This window comes from Furipterus horrens, unplaced genomic scaffold (assembly GCF_987537825.1).
Source record: "Furipterus horrens unplaced genomic scaffold, mFurHor1.1.pri manual_scaffold_6, whole genome shotgun sequence".
In the NCBI taxonomy this organism is placed as follows: Eukaryota; Metazoa; Chordata; class Mammalia; order Chiroptera; family Furipteridae; genus Furipterus; species Furipterus horrens.
The window spans coordinates 139,741,286-139,766,259 of NW_028327176.1; the positions used below are offsets into that span (position 1 = coordinate 139,741,286).

At 36.1% G+C, this 24,974-nt stretch overlaps 1 protein-coding gene across 1 annotated transcript in view; it reads right to left on the minus strand.

The window, feature by feature from the left end:
* Positions 1–24,974, minus strand: part of MMS22L (MMS22 like, DNA repair protein) — a 122,574-nt gene that overhangs the window by 7,198 nt on the left and 90,402 nt on the right. The window contains exons 16-22 of the mRNA XM_090280561.1: positions 22,784–22,934; positions 20,780–20,931; positions 19,836–19,978; positions 17,233–17,392; positions 11,868–12,037; positions 9,023–9,234; positions 5,934–6,097 (exon numbers count right to left, since the gene is read on the minus strand). Coding sequence (XP_090136687.1) covers positions 5,934–6,097; positions 9,023–9,234; positions 11,868–12,037; positions 17,233–17,392; positions 19,836–19,978; positions 20,780–20,931; positions 22,784–22,934 — 1,152 coding nt within the window. The remainder of the gene's footprint in view (positions 1–5,933; positions 6,098–9,022; positions 9,235–11,867; positions 12,038–17,232; positions 17,393–19,835; positions 19,979–20,779; positions 20,932–22,783; positions 22,935–24,974) is intronic.

A 24,974-nucleotide genomic window follows, 5' to 3' on the forward strand; every position in this document is an offset into this window, starting at 1 on the left:
AGGCCCAACTGTATATTATCTGCAACTGTGTCTACTTTAAATATAAAGACACAGATAGAATAAAGGGAAGGAGAAATATATACAATGCTAATACAATTAAAAACAAAACTGTAGTAGATCTATTCATTTCAGACAAAGGCTTCAGAACAAGTATAACTATCAGGGGGAAGGAGGTGCATTACAAAACTGTTAGAGAAACAGGGGAGTCCAAAAACAAACCCCAGAGTTTGCCCCTGGGAGACAGGGAAAAGGAAGCAGCTTTCAGGATGCCTTTGCATGCCTGGAGCTAGTGGCTGGAAACTTTGTTGCACAAAGATCCGCTTTGAAACTTCCAAGGCTCAGGAAGATGGGAGGGGTCTTGGACTGTGGGATGGTAGGAAGAAGCCTACAGAGCCTGCATAGGGTTCTGTGAATGGTCAGAACTGCTTGCAACACTCACTGCGTCCTCTGACGCAGTCAGGGATATATAAGCAGCTGCGGATATTTTAGCTCACACACTCCCTCCTGGTGGCTTGGAGGAGCAGGTCTCTCCAGGCTGCTTTAAGTGGCTCTTGCCATGCGGTTTTGAGAAGAAGAGGAGATCCATGCAGTTTGCAGGAAGAAGGCAGTTTACAAGGAGGCTGAGAATCCAGGCGGTTCTGCATTGAGAGCTGGAGGGCACCACAGCACAGAAAGGACCTCCCCAATCAGAACTGAGTGATTGGCAGCTACTGGTAAAGCTGAACTGTGCCTAGGAAGTAGGGAAACAGTGTTTCTGACTTTTCTAAGGCCTGGTTTGGTAGGGGGAGGCAGAACTATGTGTTTGTGCATATTTTAAAGAACGTAAGACTCAACAGCAGAAATCCGCAAATAATCTAAATCTATTTAACCGTTAAATAAACAGTTCCTTTTTTCTTTTCACTAAACTCTAGTACTGAGAGTTGTAATTCTGGCTGGCAATCGGGCCCCTAACTAAACGGCCTGTGGGTTCTGTTTCAATTGGAGCAGCCCAGAGGTTCTGTTACATAATGACAAACCAGGAATGGAAGACAAAAGCTTCAATCTGACGAAGGACATCTATAAAAGTGCTACAGCTAACCTCACCCTTAATGGTGAAAGAGTAGATGCTTTCCTACTAAGATTAGGAGCAAGACAAGGATGTCTACTCTTGCCGCTCTATCAACATTATCACAGAAGTCCTAGACAGGGCAAGAAAAAGAAATAAAAGGCATCTAGATTAAATAGGAAAAAAAAAAATGCCCCTATCTGCAGATGATATGATTTGTATATAGAAAACCCTAAGGACTCCACTAAAAACCTATTGGAATTAATAAACCAGTTCGGCAAAGTTGCAATATACAAAATTAAAATACAAAAATCTATTTTTATGTACTTTCAATGTACAATCTAAAAATAAAATTAAGAAACTGATTCCATTACAATAGCCTCAAAAATAACAAGAAGTAAATTTAACAAAAGAGAAATACAAATTTAGAATCTGAAAACTAACAAACATTGTTGAAAAAAATTAGACTATCTAAATAAAGAAAAACATGGCATTTTCATGGATTAAAAGTTAATATTGTTAAGGTGGGGGGTACTCCCCACATTGATCTAACAAATTAAGTGCAACTCCCACCAGAACCCTAGCAGACTTCTTTGTAAAAACTGACAAGCTGAGTCTATTATTCATATGCAATTGCAGGGAACCAGAATAGCTAAAACAACCTTGAAAAAGAATAAAGTTGAAAGACTCAGATTCCCAATTTCAAAATTTAGTACAAATCAACAGTACTCAGGACAGTGTGCTACTAGCATAAAAACAGATAAATGGAATAGAACTGAGAGTCCAGAAATAAACCCATGTGTTGTGTCTATGGGTTATGAGTTTTTTTCCTATTTGTTTGTGACAAAAGTAACAATGTGATCCAATTAGGTGAGAATGATTACTACCTATCTCTTTATATGTTGAAGTGAAAACCAAAAAGATATCCTCCAGCTATTACCGATGAACTGTTTCTTTCTCCATGTCTCTCAGCTCTTGCTTCCTGTATGTTGGTGCTCTGTTGTTAGTTGCACATATATTTTGTTACATTTTCCTGGTGGATGGAGCCTTTTATCATTATAAAGTATCTCTTCTTATTTTCTAATAACACTGTTTGGCCTAATGTTTATTCTGTCTGATATTATAGCCATGCCTGCTTTCTGTGGTTAGTTTGCATGATGTACCCTTTTCCACCTTTTACTTTCAATGTTTGAATCTAAAGTGTTTGCTACAGATATATAGTTAGATCTTTTTTAAAAAATCCATTTGGACAACCTCTGTCTTGTGATTTGTTCAATCCTTTCACGATTACCGTTACTATTGATACAGTTGGATTTACAGCAGTCATTTTACATTTTGATTTCTAAATGTCTTGTTTTTTGTTCCTCTACTATTTTGAAGTCTTCATCTGTTAAATCCAATATTTGATTGCTCTCACTGGCAGCTTCTGTTGCCTGCTTTTCCCCCCAGTGTATAGATGACCCTTTTGTTTCTTTTTATGTTCTCTAACTTTTTTCTTTGTTGAAAGCTGTACATTATTTAGTGAAGCCTACTTGCTCTTCCTTCTTCATACTATCCAGTGTGAAACCTCTAAAATTGCCCCTCACATGGTGATGTAACCTTAGGTGTGCCCCAGTCTCCATCGGAAGACAGTGGCTTTGACAGTGGCTTTGACTGTCCCTTTCCATGTTGACACCAGCTGTTAAACTCCACTAATTGCTGGCTGATCATGTTATTATTTTTGATAATGCCCGGGGGCATAAATTGCCTTATAGACTGATCTAATCAAGTTCAGGCTTTTTTAAAAGGACAAAACACTGAGATTAATGTCTGAGACTTGTTCTGACCCAAGGGCTCTAACCAGCTGCCTCTTTCACCAATTTTCTCACCAAACTAGCTGGCCTACAGATTATTTTATAGCTCTAATGAATCTATTATCCTCCTACCTATTTCCTTTTATCACAAACTCCACTGTTTTTGACAGTACCCTCAGGCTTGAACTTTTACACACTGTGTTGGAAATGAAGTAGTTCTTTGGGGAGAGATTCAGAGTTCCAGGTGAAATCTCAGAGGCAGGGCCTGAGCTGGGGACAGGAACAATGGTGCCCACTATGTTCTGAGTGACACACCCATGTTAAGGGTTGAGTGCTTGTGGAAGGAGGGGGAGCCGCCCCAGGTCCTCACAGCTTGCTTCTCTTGGCATGGAACCCCCACATATAAGCTGTGGCAAGAATGACTGGCACCCCTGTATTCTCAGTGGTGTCACGCTCAATATACTGCAACCATCCCATGGGTGGGAGCGGAGCAGAAAAATGGAGCCCCACCTCTTAGCCATACTTGCCTGAAACATAACGTTAGCATCAGGTAGCTTGGGGGCAGGATGAGAAATGTTGGTATAATGCCTCTCTCAGGACCCCCTCCTACTGGAAGTTGGGGAGAGAGAGAGCCCTATATTCTTAGATTTACCAGTCTGCAGTTGAGTTTCTGTGCTGGAGAAAAGAAGCAGTGGTCTTGGGTCAAGTACCACAGGCTCCTGCTGCTCTTACCAAGTTTTAGTAGATTCTTAAAAATAAATGTTTCTCCATTTGCTGTTTACTCTTAGGACTACTTTCAGAAAATTTAAACGCTTTCTTTTAAATAATTTTCACCAGTTTGGTTGGGGAGCAGGCTGGCAGAGCTCTTTATGTTGTCATGCAAGAAATGGACCTCACCAAGCTCTGTGTACAGGTTTTGGAGTGAATGTGTGCTTAAAATTCTCTAGGGTACATAATTAGGAGTGGGCTTGCTGAGTCATTTAGTAACACTTCTTATCACTGTACAACTGTCCTTTCAAACATGACACAACAAGGAAAGTCAGAATACTCTCTGAGCCAAGCACACAAATCTACATTTAATATTGCTCCTTCAAGGTTACAAAGACAGTACTATGGAGATGGAGAATTCTGTATTCCATCAATGTTGAACATGCGAAGCACTCACTAGGCAGTGTGGACCCAGGAAGAAATAGAATTTGATGTGAACCTCAAGAAGGAATTTATCTTCTGAGATGAACTCCCCAGGGTCAGGCGAGGGCCCAAATTTTATGAGTAATAATAGTCTGTTGACAGGGGCTCCTCACATACTCTGTGTACCAGGAAGAACCTCAGACTGAATGCTTGGCTTCCTGCACTGTGCCCTGCTTGTTCCTGCATCTGAGTCAACCACCTCAGGAACACCTGGCTTCGTCTTTCTACCAGCAAATAGAGCCCTGTCCTGTCCAACCAGAACTGCACAATTTGGATACCTAATTTGCATAAAATTGAGATCTTGGGTGGGAACTTTATGAAGATGACTTCCTCTTTGTCTTGATGGAGCACAATTTAGGTTGCTACCTAAATCTCTGTCTCCCAGACTATATCTCCTTTAACTCAAGTAAATGCTTTTTCTTTTCTTTATTACAAGTCTAAAATTAATTTTGCTTTACTCTAGATATAAGAGGAAAAATTCACCTTTCAAACCCTGGTCTTCTTTATAGTAAATATTACTATTATTGGAATATGAAGCTAACTAAAATTTTATACTGTCTACTCTGTCTCTCAAAATTTTATATTATATAATACAATAAGCTTTCACTGAAATTAAAACTGTGCAGTCCTGGCTGGGTGGCTCAGCTGGTTGGAGCATCATCTCATACACCAAAATGTTGCGGGTTTGATTCCTGGACTTGGCACATATAGGTTGTGGGTTTGATCCCCAGTAGGGGCTCATACAGTAGGCAACCAATCAATGTTTCTCTCACATAGATTTTTCTCTCTCTTTAAAATCAATACACATATCTTTGGGTGAAAAAAATTTTTTTAAGTATGCATATGTTTTCAATGAGGGCAAAATTTCTAAAGAGAAGCCTAGGCTGTTACTAAAGTAAGGGTATTTTAAATTAACATAACATCTGTCACAAAACCAAGCTTGAGAGCAGAAAGAACATTTTAAATTATTAAAGTAAGGATTAAAACAAAATATGCATAAAATTTTTGAGATAAAATGGAACATTTCAAAGAGATATTTGAGCTTTTAGCTACCACTCTGGGCACCACGCTCAGATTCTTGAGGATACATACTGTACTCACTTATCTCAGCAGTTATAAGCACTTAGGTAGCAACATTTGAGAAGCCCTGCCTTGAACAATCACATGACAGGGATAAACACACACATACACACACAAAGAGCATTCTATTTACATTTGGAAATTCCTCCAGGATAGAACTATGGCTACTATTCTGCATATTCCCAATAAGCTTATTAAAGCATGCTACTCACAGTGGGGATTAAATAAATGTTTTAAAGAGATCACTGGCAGTAAGGCTGAGGAGACTGAGAACAAGAGGAATTGGATCAAAGGATCCTTACAGGTTTACCCAAGAAATCAGCTTAGATATTCTAGCAGAAACCCAAATAGAAGAAATTATGCTGACTTCTCACAACTTAATACTGAACAAGTTGCATTTCATATTGGAGTCAGACTGAACAAATATTCTTTAAGAGGTTAACCAGTCTAATCAGAGGAAGTAGCCCCTAAGTAAATTATCTGCATTGGTAAAAACTAAATTAGCTCTCGCTGGTACAGCTCAATGGATTCGGTACCAGCCTGATGTTTCTCTCCCTCTCTTTCTCCCTTCCTTCCCACATCTCTAAAAATAAATAAATAAAATCTTAAAAAAAAATTAACTAGACTGAGACATGTCAGTTTTTAACCGTTTTATCATGTTCTACCTCAGCTATTGGCTATGCTTTATTCTTTAGCCACAATATACACAAACTGATATAAAATAAACAAATACTTTTGTAATTATCAATTTAACTGACAGGAAACAGTACTTTTTAATTTGTGAACAGAAAAGTCTAACAAGCACAGACTCAATTCAAACTCACCTTGCGGTTCACTGACCAACACCAAGCACTTTAAGACGCCAGGGAGCAGCAGTTCAACCTCAGGAATGTCTATGTTAGTTTCTTGGAAGAGCTGGAGGATGAAGGCCAGAATGGATGCTAAGCGCGGAGGGCTCAAGAACTGTTTACACTCAAAGTAGGATTTCCTGAAAAGAAGCACCATTTTGTTTTTTTCTTTTCTCAAAATTTGATAGAAAAACAAATGACATATACTCTATAGATACTGACAAATTTTACTGCCACAAATTAATAAAGCACTATTTCTAAAAAGTATGTATATTTTACCATGCTATTTTCAAACAAAGAATTTTAGAAGCAATGACTGCACATCCTTTTGGTGTGCTTTAAGGGCTAAAGCAGAATATAGACACAAACTAAATTTAAAGCAACCTGGTCTTAAAATGAACTTTATTAAAATCCAAATAGGAATGTAATTGTTAATTTTTTTCCCTAATATAAGCCTGTTCCCCTCTACCAGCTCCTCAATGATGCAACATTTTCTCTAGTGTCAAATTCTCATAAAGAAGTCTCTCTTCACATTTATTTATTTATTTGTCGGCATGTAAGAGGGGTCTGTTTTTTTCCCCAATTCAGTAAGAAAACTATCCTAGGAATTAATTTCCCACTCTAGCTTTACCTCTTTCTTTCCTTTTGGAAGTAAAAGAATCAGAGAGGTAATTTAGGATCTAATATCTTCTCTCAAAGCAGGACAAATTTTAGCATTATAACTCAACCAAGATCATAAAGATAATTCATCTGACTCATTGTTATATCTCTACCTTTTAGAATAGTTTCTAGGTTCTAACAGGTGTTCAGTGTACATCTGTTAGTAGTTCCCAGTGGCCTGAGTGGGGTAGTGGCAAAAGGAAACGGAGGCAAAAGCCTACAGCACCTGGTTTTCCCAGGCAGTCTCCCATCTAAGTACTAACCAGGTCTGACCCTGCAAAGTGTGATTGCTCGATCTCTAAGAAGTCTAAATAGGAAAAATTGTCATAAGCAGCTAAATCTAAGCTAGACATCCACACATATTTGCAAAGCAATAATAATTTGCAAAATGAGGCATAGAAACCAGTAAGAATTATAAACTCCATAAGGGAAGAAACTATGTCTTCATCATCATTTCTACTCCATACAGTGACTTCAACAAATATTACATATCAGAAGATTCATTCATTCTTTGAGGACAAGGGTTTTGTCTTTTTTGTTCACTGGGTACCTATAGTGTACCTGGTATAAGTCTAAGAACAAGAATGTAAAGTTACGTACAATATGGTCTCTGAAGTCAAGCGGTTAGCATCCAGTAAAATAGTTAAGACAAGAAAAAAAAAAAAAGAAGCCTATCATGATATATAGTATGACAGGTGCTCTGAATAATAAGCCTGAATTCTCAGAAATTCAGAGGAAGGTGCCCTAACTAAGACTTGTTAACTCAGAAGCAGAGAAGCATGTAATGGAGCATTTAAAAGAAAAAGGAATTGTTACATTTTGGAGCCTTCAACCAGAAATCATGAAAAAAAAAAAAAAAATGTTTTCAGTGGCAAATAGGAAAGTCAGCTAAAGCAGCCAGGATTTTCAACATTGAGATTTAAAAGATTTTATGACCTTAAGGATTTAACTTTGCTTCAGCTATTCTCATCTGGTTTGTACTAAAATTACTTACACAATGTCTCAAACATAATGGTAGAAGACTACTTCCATCTTGGTGGGAATTCAGATATAAGTAAGGCAAAAATATTACAATTCTGTGAACTGAATCATACAGCGCATATGACTTCATAAAGAAGGAAACATCACAGTACACTGAAATATTAGGTGTAGATCTTAGAATGTCTCGGTGGAATTTTGTCCAGATGGATGGCATTTTAATGGAGGGAACTATAAAGTATTTTGGAAGGACAACAACTAAAACAGTCTCATTAGGTTTGTATATGATGCCATGGAAAAGTTAAGTGTCAGATTTTGTATGGAGTTAATCCCATAGGCAAGAAGGAGGAGGAGGAGGTCGGGGAGAGGGAAGAGGAGGAAGAGGAGGGAGAGTTGGGGGAGGAAGAGGAATGGAAGAGGGAGGAGGGGGAGGAGTAGAAGAAGAAGAAGAAGAAAAAGTTCTGGGGACAGGAGAATTTCATAATGGAACAGTATTTCAGGAAGAGTGATCTGGGGGAATTACTTAGGCTAGACTGGAAGAAGAGACAAGATAGTGAAAATAGTTAGGAAACTCTGGCAATAGCCTAGGCATAATGTGGTAAGGAAAGAGAGATGTGAAAAGAAGGGAAGGAAACAATCATTTGCCCGAGGATGGCAAAGGGGAGGGAACAAAGCTATAAAGCTTCCAAACCTAAGTAACAGAACACTATGAACACAGGAAAATGGCTGGAGGAAGAACAGATTTTAGACATTTAATTCTATAAAGAGCTGATGGATAATATCAAGTCATTAAAAACAGAAAAAAATTACTAAATAAGAATATGTAGTACCACAGCACCTTAAAGTTTAAAATTTGATTTCACATGAAGGTAAATAAAATACTCTATGAAGGCAAAGAAAAGATAATTTCTATTACTGAATATTCTAATGTTGCAGCTAAAAGGCATTGAGTGTAGTAGAAAGCTTCAGAAATTTCATTTACTCATCTGCCTAATAATAATCTAAGTTATTAAGACAGAGAATAGACTAACAAAATAGTACTTCATAGCACTTCCTTTTTCATATTAGCAATAATATTTTCACTTATCATTTATAAAATGTAATTACTGTATCATGTACAGTATAAAAGTTACTGTTTATCTGGTAAAAAACTAAAAATATATATACATATAAAACACACACACCTTTAAGACATATAAGAAAAATAATTACTGTGTAGAGAAAACAAATGATTTAAAGAAGCGTTGTCTTAGGCTGCCTTGAGCAAAAATCATTTTAGTAAAATCTTAGATAATGCTTTTCAGGAAAAAAAAAAGTTTTCTAAACTACCAGTATTCTAAAGGAGGCCAATACTTTTGAAACACTTTGTTACTTTTTAATACATTAGCAAATTGTAAATGCCGCTTATTTTTAATATTTAGAGGTACCTTATGACTTGGGCAATGCATTTCTTTAGAGATGACACCGGTGCAGCAGTGCCTGAGTTTCTCAATGCCAACAAAACGGGATGCTGTCCAAGATCTAAAGCATGTGGTGAAGCTGGAAGAAACCGCTGGATATACTGCTCAATGACATTCCCTAGCAATTGATTCAAATAGGTATTTGCATTTTGAGACTGACAACATACAATACACATGCCCTACAGGAGGAAAAAAAAAAACAAATAACATTAAAAGGTAAACTTAAAAAAGTATTTAGGAACTTACTAATTTAGTTCCCTGTATTTATGTTCATGTCAGAATTTGTAACTTACCACAGTCAACTAGGACACCACCAACTATCAGCAGAGAATGTTTATATGAAGCTCAGGCAGTCGTGGAGCCTGGTAACACCTCTGCTGTGGTATCTAAACAAACAGACTTGTCTTTGGGGCACATTCAAAGGAAGCAGGGGAAATGGGCAGGAAGACAAAGGAAGCTTCTTTCTTCTCTCATCCTCAGAAAACCTGACCACCACACTCACCAACTGCATATATGTGTCACTACAAAGTTACAAAATATATTTTAGGTTAGGCCCGTTTTTTAAAATGTAGGGCTCTGATCACTTATCTGATTACAACAAAACTTATGCTAAAAATATTCCATGTTAAGAAAAGTGATAATTTAAAAAAATTAACAAAGGGTGAAAAATGCAGAAGATTATGGTTCAGAATATTGACAATTTATTTTACGGTTTTCGTTTGTCAGGCACTGTGCCACATGGTTCATATACATTATTTCATCAAAAAACCATTGAGTTAGTGTTACCACAGCTACAATTTTATAGCTGAGGAAACTGAGGTGTAGAGGAGTTAGGAGCTTGACCACAGTCACACTGAACTCACAATGTCATATTGCATGTCTGTTAATTTAATTCCTTCCTTCTGTATAGAAATTAACAAAATACTTTCATATGGATTCCAGTATTTGATACTTAAAATTAAACCAAAACCTTGGGAAACAGAAACTTTTTTCTGCCAATATTACTAAAAATTACCTATTATACATATTATCACCAACACAACAAATTATGATCTAAAATTTAACTTATAATTTGGTACTTTTGTGATTCACAATGTGTTTTCCCAGAGAAAAAATAAGTAATGATTATGTCTACATTTTAGCTATAGATATTTACCCAATAAGAAATTTTGAAAGGTTATTTGTAATAAAAATTAGCATAGAGCTGTTAAAACACTAGCAATTAAACCATTAAAAAAAAATGGACATCCCACCATCCCATTTCTTCAGTGCTTTGTTTAAGGAAAAGACCATTAAATCAGAAGATACAGTAATAAATGGATAAGTTTTGAAAATTCTGAAGAGGGGAGCTGGGTATCTTTAAAAAATTAAAGAAACAGCCCCAAGGCAACTCTGACAAATTCACCAGATTTTTCAATTTATAACTTTGGAAGTTTATAAGACTTCTTACTAAATGTGTGATTTCGGTTTAAGAGGGCCACATGGAACCAGCACTGCAGGCTCTCCTGCGGCCCTCAGCTCCCCTGCACCCACCTTCCCCTCCAGACTGACAGCGCTTTTTAACCTTGCTAGTGGACACACAAAACTTTACTTTAAGTGCTATTATGAATACATAATTAAAGAGCCAACTTAAAACAAATTAGAAATCAGAAAAATCTGTTTTAAAAAATCCATCTGTGAAAGAGACTGCTTATTACCTATCAAAATCCATTCTCCCCTTCCTCCTTAGCTTCCCTTGCTGGAGCCCAAGTAAGGAGCACTTACCTTATTATCAGGCACTAATGAATAAAAAAGTACACCTTTCTCCTAAATGGCAGATCAGTCTTTCCAAGTGCCTAATGAACATCATTAGCTGGATATTCCCCAGCACCTCAAACTAAGGCTGTTTAGAAATTCTTACCTTTATCCCTTTATCTCCAGAATACCCTATTTCATTTAGCAGCACTACTACCTACAGAAGCAGCTACCCTGGAAGGTAAAGAGTATTGTTTTTTCTGTTGCTCCATGACACTCACTCAGCAAGTCTTTCTGACTGAAGCTCCTCAATGTTTCTGAAAGGTACTGTGAGCTGCGTACCCCACTGCCTTAGTTCAAAACCTTCAGATAATGAACTACCCACTGCCTTCCCAGTCTCCAATCTAAGCTCCACACAAACTATGTTGAATACTGTCCCCAGAATCATCTTCCTAAATGTGCCTATAAGTCATTTGCACTTCTCCACTCAAAATTCATCAATAGCCCCCCATGTAAAAGAGCAAGTCTAAACTCCTGAGCATGGCATGGAAAGTCCCTCAGTATGTGGCCCCTCCTATATGAGTCACCAGCCACAACAGAATTACTTGTTTCCCCCCACCAGCCTGCCCCAGCATGTCATACTTCTTACAGAAATTATGCCCTTCTCATGCTGTTCCCTCTGACAGGAACAGAACTTCCACTCCTACGCACTCTGCTCTTTGACACAGTGTCCTGTACAGTGTCCTCTCCCACATCTTCTCATCCCAGTCTGGGTGACAGACAGATGAGGCCTCTAAGAAAAATACTGAGCACATTGCTCTAAGTGTCTATGCTAGTCAGCCTCCTCTGTCGACTCCGAGCTTTGTGAGGGTGTAGATTTTGTCTTTTCCATCTTTGTTTTCAGAGCCAAACACAAAAGGAATTAAAAATGTGCTAAATGCAAGTGCCAGATGTACACACATACATCGAGATTATAATGCATGACTTTTAAGTCTGCAGTTAGTGAGCTGTTTTAAGGCAAGGTTTCAAAAATTTTTTTTTTTTTTTTTTAGTGTTTAAGTAGCCACACTTACTATACCTGGAGATACAAAGGAAGGCTCTTCTGAATTGCAGTCAGCCTCGGTGCAGGCAGCCCCTTCTCTTGCTGTAACACCGCATGTGGCAGCAGTAAACAATCTATGATCTGGAAGAGTAACCTCTGGGCTTTCGAGTTGGCAAAGATCTGTGCCCATGATTTAACAAGAATTCCTAACAGAGAAGAGCAGTAACAGCAGTTATGGTTATCTTCAAACTAGAACATTTTGTCATTCCACTAAAAAATTTATAATTAAAGCACATAGGAGAAAGTTAAAGTAGGCACTAGGAAGAAACATTTATTATAAATCAAAAAACCTTGTCAAGTCATGTATTTCACTAAAAAGACAAATTTCAATGGAGAGCCCAGAAATAAACCCCGGTCTATAAGGTCAACTAATATTCGACAAAGGAGGAAGGAACATAAAATGGAGTGAGAAGAGCCTCTTTAATAAATGGTGCTGAGAGAACTGGACAGGGACATGCAAAAAAATGAAACCAGACCACTAACTTACACCACACACCAGAATAAACTCAAGATGGATCAAAGACTTAAATGTAAGCCGTGACACCATAAAAGTCCTAGAGGAAAACATACGCAGGAAAATTTCAGATATGCCACATAACAATATTTTCACTGATAACGTCTCCTAAGGCAAGGGAAATAAAGGAAAGAATAAACAAATGGGATTACATCAAACTAAAGAGTTTCTGCTCAGCAAAAGAAAACATCAGCAAGATGAAAAGGAAACCAACCATATGGGAAAACATATTTGCCAATGTCATCACAGACAGGGGACTGATTTCCAAAATATATAGCGAACTTACATGTCTCAACACCAAGAAGACAGACAACCCAATTAAAAAAATGGGCAAAGGACATGAACAAACACTTCTCCAAGGAGGATATACAGAGGGTCCATAGACATATGAAAGAATACTAAACATCACTAGCCATCAGAGATGCAAATAAAAACCACAATGAGATACCACCTCACACCAGTCAGAATGGCCATCATCAATAAATCAACAAACAACAAGTGCTGGTGAGGATGTGGAGAAAAGGGAACCCTAGTGCACTGTTGGTGGGAATGCAGACTGGTGCAGCCACTATGAAAAACATAGTGGAACTGCCTTTTGAACCAGGGATTCCATTGCTAGGATTATACCCGAAGAATCCTGAAACCCCAATTCAAAAGAACTTATGCACCCCTATGTTCATAGCAGTGTTATTCACAATAGCCAAGTGCTGGGAACAGCCTAAGTGCCCATCTGTAGATGAATGGATTAAAAAACTGTGGTACATTTACACAGTGGAGTACTATGCAGCAGAGAGAAAGAAGGAACTCCTGCCATTTGCGACAACATGGATGGAACTAGAGAGAATTATGTTTAGTGAAATAAGCCAGGCAATGATAAAAAAATACCTTATGCTATTACCCATTACAGGACAAACAAATGAACAAAATTGAACAAGGAACAGAGTAACAGTTTTCAGGGGGGAAGGGGAAAAGGAGAGAAGTGGGGTTAAGTAGGGGAAGGGTGTAGTAAAGGAACCAGTATAAATAACCCATGGACATGTGAGAGAAGGCATGGGCTGGGTGGGCAGCAGCAATTTGGGAAAAAGTGGGACAACTGTAGTAGAAAAACAATAAAATAAAAAATTTTTAAAAAAGACAAATTTCTCTCAGAGTTCTGGGCCAAGAAAAACATACATTTCCTGAGCAGCTGATACTAAATACATATACACACTCCACATACAATGTGATTTGGTTATACATTATGTGTATATAAAAACTGAGTATTGCAATTGATAAGATCTCTTTGCTTTGGCTTCTAGGAAGGTCAGAGGCAAATTCAATTCAACTTTAAGAATACTAAGATCATACATTGTGCTTTTATGTGTATACTTACTTTTCCCTGGGCGTCATCATGCTACTCCACATGTTTTTATTCCCTTATTTATTTTTATTTTTATCTTATATACAATTTTATATGCTATCTCAACCCAGTGTGCAAACAAGAGAAATAACTAAATTAAACAGTTAAATAGGATTAACTGTAACATCTTGAAGCACCATTTAACTTCCTTAACCTTCAGTCTTTATAACTTTAAATTGTTTAATATAAACAAATAGTGAGTTTAAATTTTAATTCTGAAAGAAGAAAAATAGACTTCTTTACCAAATGAAATATATATGGGTTCCTTAATGATGGGAGTCTGTCAGTTGCTACATTTGAAAATAGTAAAGCTTGACAAGTACTCTTTGTTAAATAAAATAATTAAAAGCAGATTTATAATTCCCATTTAAGAGTGTATTACTGCTATTGAGGTCTCCTTTACTGAAAAAAACAAGAGGAGATCATTAAGGGCTTGTCCAAACAGCAGAGTGGTAAATGTACTGTATAAAGTTTTATATTTTATCTTATCTTAGAAAGCAAAACAGGTGATAAAATTCAGAGTCATTTCCATAAAACAAAAAGTTTAGAATTCAAGTTCTGAAGGAACACCAAAATATGCTTATAGCAGAGTATAATGATGTTAAAAAACAACAACAACAACCAATAATCACTTCTAAGAACAACAAACAGCAACATTAATCTTCTGTTGTAAAAGGAAATACAATAATCAATCATAAAGAAACACAATGCTCACTTAGCAATATTTTAAATAACGCTGGCTTACTCCTCATTTTTCCAGTAGGTGGAAAACTTGAGGGTGACAGCAATGTAAGAAGAACTCACATTCTAACGAACATTAATAAACTCGTAGGAGAAACTGCCACCATCACTGACATTTCAAATGATTCATATCACTCTAAGGTGTCACCCAGGAATTAACTCATACAGAGAGCAAGGACCTTCCAACCAAAAATGCATCATCGACCCTTGTATTTCATCTTCTGCCATGGTTAAAATGCTCTGCTTAAGACCTTAAGTTTTATGAGTTCATTGAAGACAGAGGTGATACATTTGTTTTACTGCTGTAACAGACTCCTACTTTTTTTAAGTTTCAGCAAAGTACATTTCAGTGTATGTGGTACTTAAAATGTAAAGAAAAAAATTTCTACAGTAAAAAAATTTGAGGAAAGTATAAAAGTATAAATACATAGCGTAGCTTTGTAAAAAAAAAGTATTTCTTGGGCTATAAAAATACTACTACTTACTGATGAAGCTGAAAATATAGAAAAGTTTTGGGGAACACACTCCCTCAATTGAAAAAGAGCTATGCTATAAGAGTTCTTATGTATTTGCTTATTTTCTACTGTATGAATTGATTATGCCTTAAAAAAAGTGAAATGGGATCATTACAATACATATTTTTAAATGAAGTCAGAAATAACTTTGCTCATTTAGGAACATTAAAAAATACATTACATACTATTAGCTAGGTTTATAAAATTATTAAATTCAAGGAACATGTCATCTCCTACATTGGAGAAGCTCTTTAATGGATGCATCCCCAGTTCCCAACCCAGTGTGTGATATATACGTACTCACACACAAGCACAGAGAGGGAGGCAGGGAGAGAGAGAGAGAGGGAATGTTCTGATTTGTTCAAAATACATGACAATGGGAATAAAAAGTTCAAAAAATATGGCCAACACCATGAATGAGTTTAAAACTTAGTAAATGGCAAGCTATTAAAAATGTCCTAAGAGAAGGACAGATGAAACACAAGCAGGGAGATCTTGTCCTCCTGGGAGTGCAGTGAAGGCGGGGCACTTGGGCAGAGCACTGAAGCGACACGGGGAGAATTTCAGTTACAAAGACAAAAGCGGAAGAAGGACCATAGCTAGAGAAGGATGATCAAAAACAAAGGCATGGAAACAGAAAAATAAAAAATATAAAGAATAAGAAAAAAATGATATAAAGAGCAGGAAAGTTGAAGAAATCACTGATGGGTCAATCCTGCTTTCTCAGATGCCTTAATTTGAAGTCTGACTTCATCAAAAGTTTGCACCTTGTGAGTGAACAGCAGTGGGTTCCCAGTTAGGAACTCTCTCTTTCAAGTGGACATGATATCCTAACCCTGCAGGCTTAAAACAGGTTTGAAATCTCAAGTTTATACTTGCTCTTTCTCAATTTTGTTCTAAACATTTTATGCATAGAAGACAGTACATTATTTGTTCCTAACATCTAATAAATTAAATGGAAGACACTGTAGCAATAAACTCTATCCACAGTCTCTGAGATCTAGACAAAAGGAAAGAATACAAACCTACGTGCTAATAAATTAAAAAAATCATCTAACAAAACAGACAAGGCCTTCAGTTCTTCATAAGGAGACTTTTGCCATGGGTCTACATATCTATCACCAATCTAAAAATGATTTTGTAGTGCCTGATAAGACTATCATATATGCTGTAAAATACAGTTATACCCTGAAATCATACATATAGCTTGGCAAACTTATACATTATAAGCCTAAATACTGAAATACTTATTTATCTACATTTTTGTGATAAATTTATGATAAATTTTCTCTTATATTTTTCTCTGAAATTAAGATGTCTGAATTGCTACTATAGCTTTCACTATATTCTAAATCATCCATATTTACACATTTTCAAATTCTCCTTTATCTTTTACAACAAAGATAAAAGATTTCAGACAGCCCAAGTCAGGTTTATTCATATGTTTAGAAGATCAAAGGGAACTGATAGAAGATTTTGGCCATAGAGAAATTTTTTAAAAAAACTTAAATTCTGTATAAAAACTTCTAAGGAAATCCTTCTCATTTCCCTTTATCCAGTTCCTATTTTTGGTTAGCAACATGATTTTAGTGAACAAAGGTATTCAAATTAGTGACTTCCTAAAGATGAACTCTATTGTTACAGAACAGGCACAGAAAACAATTTCTTTCTGAAAGAAGAAAACAGTGTTGTGGGAACAAGACTCGAAGCGTAAGTATCTTTAGTGCTGTAATAAATTCTTTCCTGCCCTCCTTCATATAGAGCAAACTATAAAAATAAAAGGAAATGATAGTTTTCTGATATTTCAAATTCTAACAAAGCATAGATGAGCATTAAAAAGAATGTCCATTTTAATTATCCAGGTATTTACAATGTGAGTGATTCACAAACAGACTACTGATAGCAAATTGATGTTGGCATATTTTCTGTATTGATAATAATTTTACTATTAACACAAGCATAACAAGAAAAGTTCTGAAGGGAGGTGGAGCAAGACAGAGAGATACATTTGAAAGCTAACATGAATTATTTTTAAGCTAAATCACTGTCTTTCATATTATTCTTATGACTGTATGGAGAACAGTGATTTAGCTAGTATATTAGTATATTCCTATCCATCATGATACTGTAGACTCAACCTCACAAAGTTTTAATAATGTCAGAAATACATACCCATCATTCTATACGTCAGTTGCAGCCCTGCACTGGAAACTTTTTTTCCCAAATAAGGTTTTATATATTTTAATATTTCACCAAGGTATTCTAAGGACTTTGCAACCATGGCAGATTTATCAGAAAGTGTCTGCAGATTCTCGTAAGTTATACCAACAGCCTATAAATAAGAAAAACCATGATTTAGCTTTCCAAGTTTTATACATGACAGACTTTGAAAATAAAGATAATTTCTCTTTCTACATGCACACTATACATTTTAGCCTTCTTCCTTAACTTTCTAATAAATAGTCATAGCAATTAAAATGCAACTAAAAAGAACTGTCTTTTTATAATTAAAATGAAGGTTAAAATAAGAATCACTGGGGAAAAAAATAATAAAAACATTTCATCAATAATTATTGTAATCAAATCACATCAAGACTTCCAAACATCCTTGTATAAAATTGGGAATTCAAAATCCCCAAATTCCTACAAGTAAGATTTCTATAAAGTTCAGCTTTGAGATACGAATTGATTACCGCCCCTAGAACTTTCTTCATGAGCCATTAGATGCCAGCTTAGCAAGGTTACCAAATTCCTAGGGGTAAGACTTCTATAAAGTTCAACTTTGAGATACGAAATGATTTTTTCTCCAAGAATTTTCTTTATGAGCCATTAGATGTCAGCTTAGCTTTCTCAGAAGAAAAAAAGATGAGGAACAAAGAATAGAGAAATATAGGAGGTGGTGGAAATGTAGATGAGGCAGAAAGGAGAACAGTGAAGTGGGAAGAAGAGGAAAGGAAATAAATGAAAGAATAAGTTGAGAAAGAGTGAAAACAAGCAAGACGTGAGATGTCGCAAGAAGAATCAAGAGAAGATTGGCTAGAGATGGGTTAGAAGGTTTGAGAAGAGTATTCAAGTTTCCAAACCGTTATTGGGAACTTACGGTGAATTTCAATGACCTAAACTGGACACAGTAGTGCCAATATATATAGTTACATGATTTTTCTACTGCAGCTCTCAGCAGGTAAGACAGAGAAAGGAAGGATAGTTGTTGCATCAAACCAAGGTTAAGCATTTGCAGGTGTGACTGAAAGACAAAGGATGGAAGACTGTGAGGGTGTTGGTAGGGCAGATGAAGCGAGGCCCCCAAGGGCATAATTCAGGTGGATGGGGAAAGAAGTGAGACCCTGAGAGGATATTACACTTAGAGAAAAGGAGTGGAAGGCCATGATGATGTCACCCACTAGGTGGGAGAGCTAGAGAGACAGGTGGAATAATAGTCAAAGAGCTTTCAGATGCTCCCTTAATCTCCTCTATTGTTATTAATTTTCCTGAAAAGTCATTTAATCATATTAGACCTACTTAAAAATTTATAAGGTCTTCACACTGTTCACAGGATAAAATTCAAACTTCTTATACCAAGATTCTCTGAGTTCTTAATCTACTGATTGATCTATCAACTAATTGGCACTTAGCATATACTGTCTTATATTATTATTTTCACCTTTGTGTATATTCTATATTCTAGGACAAGTAAAAATTATTTCAGATCAAAGACTTCTTCTTTTGGTTTTTCAGATCCCTAAATATCTTAGCATAATACTATTTAGCATTTAGCACACAACTATTATTTACTGGTTGATCAAAGGATAATTAAAAAGGGCTGGATTAAATTAAAAGAACTTTTCAAAATGAACAATGGAGTGCATGACTTCTACCTCCCTTTCTAGTCTAGGACAGTTCCTAGCATGGGGGTTCAATTAATTACAGGTTGAAATCCTATCAACAACTGAATAAAAGACTCAACAGAAATGTGTATTTTATATCTGCATTACTATTACTAAGTATGTTTAGGATTTGTATAACATCTGTAATTGTACAACTACTTTAACTTAAGAGAAACCAATGGAAGATTTCACATTTATGGAAAGCGCTTATGGGTTGTAATTATTTTCATTGCAGTTAATACCAACTGCTCTGTAGGAAAATAAACCTACTTTTACTGTGAATAGCTTAGAAAAACAAATATAAACACATTAATGACCAACTAGGCTGTAAAGCAAAGACTATCATATAAAATAAGTTCCTACAATATTAATAATTGAAAATAAAATGTTGAATCGTACTATTTATCATGGAGACAAAACAAATGGATTGCATTTTAAAGCCCCAATCACCCTATCATAGGAGGTAGTTGATGTTTATGCTGAAGAGATTAAATTTTTACTGTAAAACTTATACTTGTTTATTACAGGACAGTAAACATTAAGTTGGAAGACCATATACAAGAAAATTTAGTTCCCAAGTACCTGAAGAACATTTTTATCTAGCAATTTCAACAAGATATCCCTATAATTTAGGTCAGCTTTAGCATAAAGCTATTATGTTCCATTTTTTTACTCTTATTTTTCATTAAAAGTAATTCTTCTCTCTTTAGGAGTGAATTGTACTATACCTTAAATTCACGTTCTTATTCCTCCAGAATTTCACAATATCAGGCACCCAATAATATGATTCAACTTAAAAGAACTCCTTTTATAGAAAACATCATGAACACTTGCTTTTAAAAAATATGATAGTGACTGATCTGTACAATTATACTAATAAATGAAAAATACCTCAAGAAATTGAACAAGTGCTTTTTCAGGGTCTTCGGGGATGGGTAAATGTTCAACTTGAGCCTTTGAGAAAATATTCTTTATTTCTGAGAGTTTAAAGAGCAGCCTTGTCAATTCGGCCAACTGTTCCATGTATTCTTTTTCTGTTAAAATAAAATAACAATATTTATGTAATCTTTATAATACATATGAATAAGAGAGCAGGAAATGTAGCATTCTTTATTTATGACATGCTTTCTTTTAAAATTCAAATGTCCACATAATTAAGAACTTTGAATTAACTTTCTCTCACTAAGAAAAGATTTTATTAAAAAACAAGCATGTACTTGTTTGAACAACACTGCCCCAGAAGTTACTCCTGTAAAGCTAACTGATATACTAACATATCAAAGTAAATCTGGAGCAGTTTTTCAGTCCAGCCTGTGTGCAACTTGTAAATGGCCATAAAGAGTTGCTTTCGGAAAACGCATTACCTACAGGCAACCAGAACTGTATGGGGATATTTTAAAAAGTACAAGTATCACTAGGTGACTAATAGTAAAGCAAAAGAAAGTTAAAACATCTAGCAAAATGGGAGAGAATTATTTATAAATGGGTATTTTTCTTTTAGGGTTTTCACAGTGTGATATCTGGTTATTTACTTCATATTTCCACTTTTTTGTGTGATCAGTTTCAAGGTAAAAAGATGGTTGCCATTTGAGAGCAAGTCTTTTTTTTTTTCCTGGCTTTCAAGGAAGCAAGTTCTTTTATCTTTATATGAGAAAAATTTATCATATATAGTAACGGGAAAATATCAGGAAGAGGAAATAGGTTACAAAAGAAAATAAATGTCTTTATACCAAATTACAAATATATTTTTTATCTTTTCTCTTAATTTATGTAACAAAAAGTAAAATTTTAAATGCAGTTAGCTATCTAGAAAGCAAAATGCCTGCAATACTTACCAACTGCCTGTTCAGGATTTATATCAATTAATAAATCATCAGATAAACTGAGGTTTTTTATATACATTTGCAAAATGCAACGGATCCATGATCTTATAGTTAAGGCTTGAAAAGATACACAGCCAGAATAAGAAAGTGCTTCACATAACATGCTGTAAAAATAAATTGATAGCTATTAAAAACAAAAATAAAATCCAACAATCAGTTCCCTGAGTATAGATATTAAGAAATAAAGAAAAACATTCTAACATTCCCCACTGTTGGCCTCACTGCTTTTACAGAGAAACACAACGAATGCAGACATGCAATGCTGAAAATGAACACTACAGATACACACAATAAGGAAATTTTAGATAAGCACAGGGTGGAGCAAAAGTAGGTTTTCAGTTGTTCTAATGAAAAATGATACAATAATTAATAAATAATAATAAACTGTGTGTTTCCCATACTCACAACTGTAAACCTACTTTTGCCCCACTTTGTACTCTTGTTTTCATTTGTAATGTTCTATTTTTAATTTTCTTTTTTCTGCTGATGGCATATGTGTAGGGTTTATGCCAAGGGAAAGAGGTAATCAGAATATGGTTAAAAGGGGGCAAGAAAAAAGGGGATAAAAACTAGCTAGGTGAGATAATAATGAAGGAAATCCAAATAGACTAAAAAAAGTGGCCTTTAGAGTAAATAAACAGAGAAGCAGTCATGACCACAGAAGGAAAAAGTTAAAAACAAGATGTATTTCTTTGTGTGTTTACTGATCAAATCCCATTCCTGTTCCTTCCTTCCTGCTCCCCCACCACACTCGCAGTCATTACTAAAGAATTCCAAAGTAAGATCTGACAGAAATTTTTAAAAATATATGTATTTCTACAAAGCCCAAGGTCTGGCTAATTTGATTTCTAATCATTTTATAAGCGGGCAGAGAAAGAATGAGGATGGTAAACTAACTATAAAATGTTATGTAAAGTCAGAAATTTTAAAAATACATATAAATCATAATTCTAGAAACACTGTTTTATAATACTTTGAATACAAGTTGTAATAAAAAGACTCTTTACAATACAGAAGAATTCAGGTTGGTTATTTATTATCTATCTATATCACCTTCCCAAAACTATTTAACAACCGTCTTTGCATTTTGGTTTTTTCACCTGTTTAAAACTAAAATAATTTCAGATAACTTCAACAAAAGTATTTAATAAATAAATGTTTGTTGTTAGGATACAAGGATCCTAAAAGTAATCCAATTGAAGCTGAACTGCCTTGCTTTCAACTAAAAGCCAAGAGAAACAACTGCACGGCTCTGTGTAATGAACTCTCACGAGAACATCTCAGCACCGCATTGCTCTTCATTTTCATTGACTGGCAGCTTGGACAAGAACTACACTGGTTTCTCAGGTGTGCATATATTTATTTTATTTTCCCCTCACCTTAATATTCTTATTCAAATCTTCCTGGTTATACTATTTCTATTGTAACTTTATTTACAGCATCTATTTTTCTCACGTGGTTCCTTAGATCTCTTATGTAATGTGGCATGAAATACTTATAGATCAGGAAACCAATTGTTTGGGGTGGTGAAGTGTCTGGTTAATGATCACCCAAGTTGAGAGTCAAATATTTGAAAATCTAGCTGTCGAAAGGCAAGCTATCATTAAATCTAAAACTGTGTCTTATAGATTCAGCAATACAGTATTAATGTATAATTTCTTTCACAACGTTGAGTGTAGAAAGCTCATTCAGGACGGCAATAAGGAACTCCTACAAAAAGAGTTTTGAAAAAGGGCTTAAGGAGCAACATTTTTTTTTTTAAAGCAGGCCATGAAACATTAGTTGGCTTCCCTACCACTATGGTCAAAATGCTGATAAATGTAAAAGCAAGAAACTGCCAAAATGAGCGTATTTGTAGTCAAGATCAGTTTTTATTTGTAAAACATTTTACTTTCCTAGTGTACTGATCTATCATGGGTTTACATTAATGTGCATACTTGAAATAAAATCACTTACCTATTTTGGAGAAAATGACTTAAATATTTTGCTACAAGTTGGGGCCCGATGATATCATCCCAACCAAAGAGCTGTATCATTGCTTCAACTGGTCGAGGCTGAAGATCTGAAGGAGCTGTACTGGGCATGTCCATCGCTAGCAAAGTAAAATCTAGATTTAAAATGAGAGAAACTTATGGTGAAAAATTGTTAAAAACTTTTTCCCCTCCCAAAATTATATCTATAGTGATTTAAAAATTGGCCTTACATAATAAAATGTCATATTTAGAAACACAGAAAGGCTAAAGCCGAACTAAAATTCATGTTGTCAAAGAAATGTCTGTGGCAGTCATCTAGATCCCCAATAAAGGGTCCAGAAAGGCTGACCCCAGCATTATTGTTACTCATCGCTAATGGCTCCCTCAAACTGGAAATTCTAAACCTGATGTTTCTAATGTGACTTCCTCACTCACAAACCCATTTTGAAAACTATTTCTGGCATCTGCTCTCCTCCAATCAGGCTAATTTACTTGCCACCTGCCACAGATGAAGAGTTCACTCCTACCTTAGACACTGCACACTCTCTTCTACTAAATCGTGATCTCCTACACAGAATCCATGATGCTCCACTTCCTTCAGAACTAGAATTTCTTAGTGAAGCATGTAAAACAAATATACTTTATTCTGTGATTTCCTAGGAATTCCCCAACTTAATTTGTACTACATTAATTTACTTTTGTCAATAAATTCCTTATTAAGCACTGCCTCCATGCGGCTTTCTCAAAAGACGGCTATTTACTCTCCCACGCCTCTCATACAACTTGTGCTACATACAGGGTGAGTTTACTCTGTGGTCCACATGGCTGCTTCTACACTATTCTCCCTTCCTCCTCCCAAAAACCTCGGGCTTTGGTTCTCGTGTCATCAGATCATACAATCCACTAACTCTCCTTGTTGCATTCACCTGCTGCTTCCTAGGTCATCTACCCCAACTCCTCTGTAGCTCACTCACATACTCTCTTAACAGCACTCGTCGTACATAACCCTTGATGAGTTTTTCCCCAATATTCTGGCCTTTCAGTTTCTTGAAATCCTGTCCTCTAATGAATCTATCTTCCACTCTACTTCGTCTATTCACTCCTATGGTGAGACCAAGAGACCTTGGCATTAACAGTAAGTATAATCTCTCCATAATTTCAACTTTGAGGACCCCACTTTCTGGCACAGACTAGCTTTCCAACTCCCCTCCTGTAGGTACCCAACTCCACAATTCTTTGATTCCACCAGGACCTACAACTCATTGATCCTGCAAACGTTTTCCTGTCCCTCACTGCCTTTGTGCCCCTCTGTCCCTTTAAAGGCAGCTTGATTGCACGGTCTATTATTACGCTCATTTGTGTATACTAACATCAACTTTCTTGCTTCTCACTTGATTCGTTGTACTTGCCTGGAAGAAAACACTGTCCGTTTAATTCCAACTCTTGGTTTTCTCCCTACATGTATCTGCACCAGTACAAATGGCTGGTGAGCAGCCATGCTGACTAATCTCACTTTGAATTCATGACTACAAACTTTAAATGGGCCCGTAGAGCTGGCTTGCATTCCTACATTTCTCCAGCCCATTCAGTTTTTTGTTCTCCTAGAAGAGAATTGCAAACCCTCTCTCCTCTCTCTGTTATCAGCCAGCACCTCCTCCCCATCCTCACTTCCAGCAAATACCCTTAGTTACTACTTCACAGAAAAATGAGCAACATTAGAAAAAAACTATCACAAGCTCCCGCCAAACTATCACAAGCTCCTGACACATCCACCAGGACCCAGTTACTCTGCCTTCTCTTTTGTTCTTATAGATGATCTGAGGCCACGTCCTCTATGGGATCCCATTTCTGCTGGGCACTGAAAAACAAGTGACGCTCTTGTGTCATCAATTTTCCTTCACTCCAGAACATTCCTGTCAACATTATAAATATGCTGAAATTTCTCCCACGTTATTAAAAAATCTCTTTGACCCTACTTCCCCCTCTAGCTATTATCCCCATTTTTCTATTCATAAACAGTGCTACTCAAAAAGATTTATCTACATACATAGGCTGCAATCCCTCTTTTCACATTTTCTCTAGAATCATCTTCAATCAGGCCTTTGCCTCTACCACTATACCAAAACTACTTTTCAAGATCACCAGTGACCTCCCTCTTGCTAAATCCAATGGCC